Raw genomic sequence first — 2,157 nt, forward strand, 5'->3', positions numbered from 1 at the left:
GGAAGCTCGGGACATGTCCCTACCAATGTACAGCGACTACTGAATTTTCCCTTGCCATAATTTTGTTCAAACGATTAAATATATGTATATATAACTGCTGTTGTTGTAATTTCACTTTCAGTGGCGCACATTTAATACATGTGCAGAGTAAGAACATATAAGGTAACCGAAGTGTTTAAAACATGCGTGCACAGTCCAGCTGAATGATAAAGTTTACCCTCTTTGACTTTGTTGTTCTGCTGTTTTGTGTTCATCTGCTTCTCCCATTTGCTCTTTTTACATTGACTATCACTCTATATAGACTAATATAATCAGATACAACAATCATTTCTTAAACATTAATTACAATATATACTGATAAATGTAACATTCACTAAAATGGCATCAGGTGAATGGACGCTTTCAACTGATTTCCTCTTGAACGGTCACCAACTGAATTGCAGTGGTTAAACTACGTAAAATATAGTGAATTAAGCTACAAACTCACTCATAATGCACAATGTTTCCATCTAACATGTATTTTGAGCTGCAGCTCGTCATATTAATGGAGTTAGCAGTAAACCGGTTTCCTCACCTGAATATGTTCGTAGATTTGTGTTTAATGATATCTTTGGAATGGAAATAAACATGGTCGTGTAAACATGGCTGAAGACGCAACGGGAGGAAACGGAGCGAGTCATTTATGCTGGATTCTAACTCAAACTCGAGACTTTCATAATTCACGTCAAGCGATTCACTAGCAAAACACAGTTCAAAAGAGCCATTCATTTACGAATTTTGGCATCGCTTGGGTGAAACAGAGGCTATAGAAACTATGAATCTAAACCATTGCGTCGCAAAATTATTCACTGTTTCAAAGTGCTCCAATTGGATCAAGTATTGCAAATCATTTGATTCAGATCGGGACTTCAAATCGCGAATCATTTTATTTAGAATGGAACTTCAAATTGCGTATCGCAAATCATTTGATTTATATCGGAACTTCACGTATCGCGAATAATTTGATTTATATCGGAACTTCGTGTATCGCGAATCATTTGATTTATATCGGAACTTCGCGTATAGACAATCATTCGATTTATATCGGAACTTCGCGTATCGCGAATCATGCGATTTATATCGGAACTTCACGTATCGCGAATCATGCGATTTATATCGGAACTTCACGTATCGCGAATCATGCGATTTTTTTTTAGGATTGGGAATCATTTGGTGCGGGTTTGCGAATCTTTTGATTCAGATCGGGGTTTTGGAGCATGTATTGCAAACCTTTTTCTCTGATTTCTTTTTTTTTTTTTTTAACAATACAAAAGGGTAGTGAATGACGTCCAGAGGCTCTAAAGACCCGAGGTGCGCATTTAAGGGTTAAACAAAACAAAGCAAACAAACAAAAAAACGAAAAACGAATTTCTCATTTCTCTTTATTTCTTTTTAAGTAGAAAATCAAATGACCAGAAGGTGCACAGATGTTTTTTTAATAAAAAAAAAAAAAAAGATTATAAACTTTTCAGTGTGACTAAATTTCTTACTATTATTTTTTTTTTACATTTACATCACATTCACAACCTGACTGTTGCACTGTCATTTTATTTAACATTTACAATAACAGAAGCTTTTACTTTTGTTGGTTGGTCCAGGTCAGATCTCTGGCAGCCAGTTTCAGTCCGGCTCTGCAGTCGCACATTTCTCTGGCTTTCCAAGATCTTCATCCGACCAGCTCCCATCAGGCTGTGGAGGATCAAGGAAGCGTCGCTCGCGCTCTTCCCCGAGACGAGAGCCCCGAACCCCCCAGAGAGCTGTTCCAGGTGCTGCTGGAGAGCCAGGAGAAGCCCAGTCCCTGGAGGTTTCTGCTGTCCGAAGCGGTCCGTCAGCGCAGTCCTGCTCTGTCCGTGCTGGCAGCCTGCCATCAGGTAAACAAGGGATACACCGATCCGATACTCAGTGTTGGGATGTAACTAGTTACATGTAACTAAATTGCTTAATTTAATTACAAAATAAATGTAATTGTAATCAGTTACAGTTACTGAGAAAAATTGTGTAATTCAATTACAGTTGCTTTTTAAAATGTTAACGATTACAAACAGGGTTACTTTCTCTCTCTCACACACACACACACACACTCTCTCTCACACTCTCTCTCTCTCTCTCTCTCTCTCT

General features: G+C 38.3%; 1 protein-coding gene across 1 annotated transcript in view; it reads left to right on the plus strand.

Annotated features, from left to right (window-relative positions):
* The window catches only part of spg11 (SPG11 vesicle trafficking associated, spatacsin), an 80,396-nt gene that overhangs the window by 58,068 nt on the left and 20,171 nt on the right, over window positions 1–2,157 (plus strand). The window contains exon 24 of the mRNA XM_016230765.1: window positions 1,638–1,910. Coding sequence (XP_016086251.1) covers window positions 1,638–1,910 — 273 coding nt within the window. The remainder of the gene's footprint in view (window positions 1–1,637; window positions 1,911–2,157) is intronic.

Source organism: Sinocyclocheilus grahami, unplaced genomic scaffold (assembly GCF_001515645.1).
Source record: "Sinocyclocheilus grahami isolate Dianchi unplaced genomic scaffold, SAMN03320097.WGS_v1.1 scaffold377.1, whole genome shotgun sequence".
NCBI lineage: Eukaryota > Metazoa > Chordata > Actinopteri > Cypriniformes > Cyprinidae > Sinocyclocheilus > Sinocyclocheilus grahami.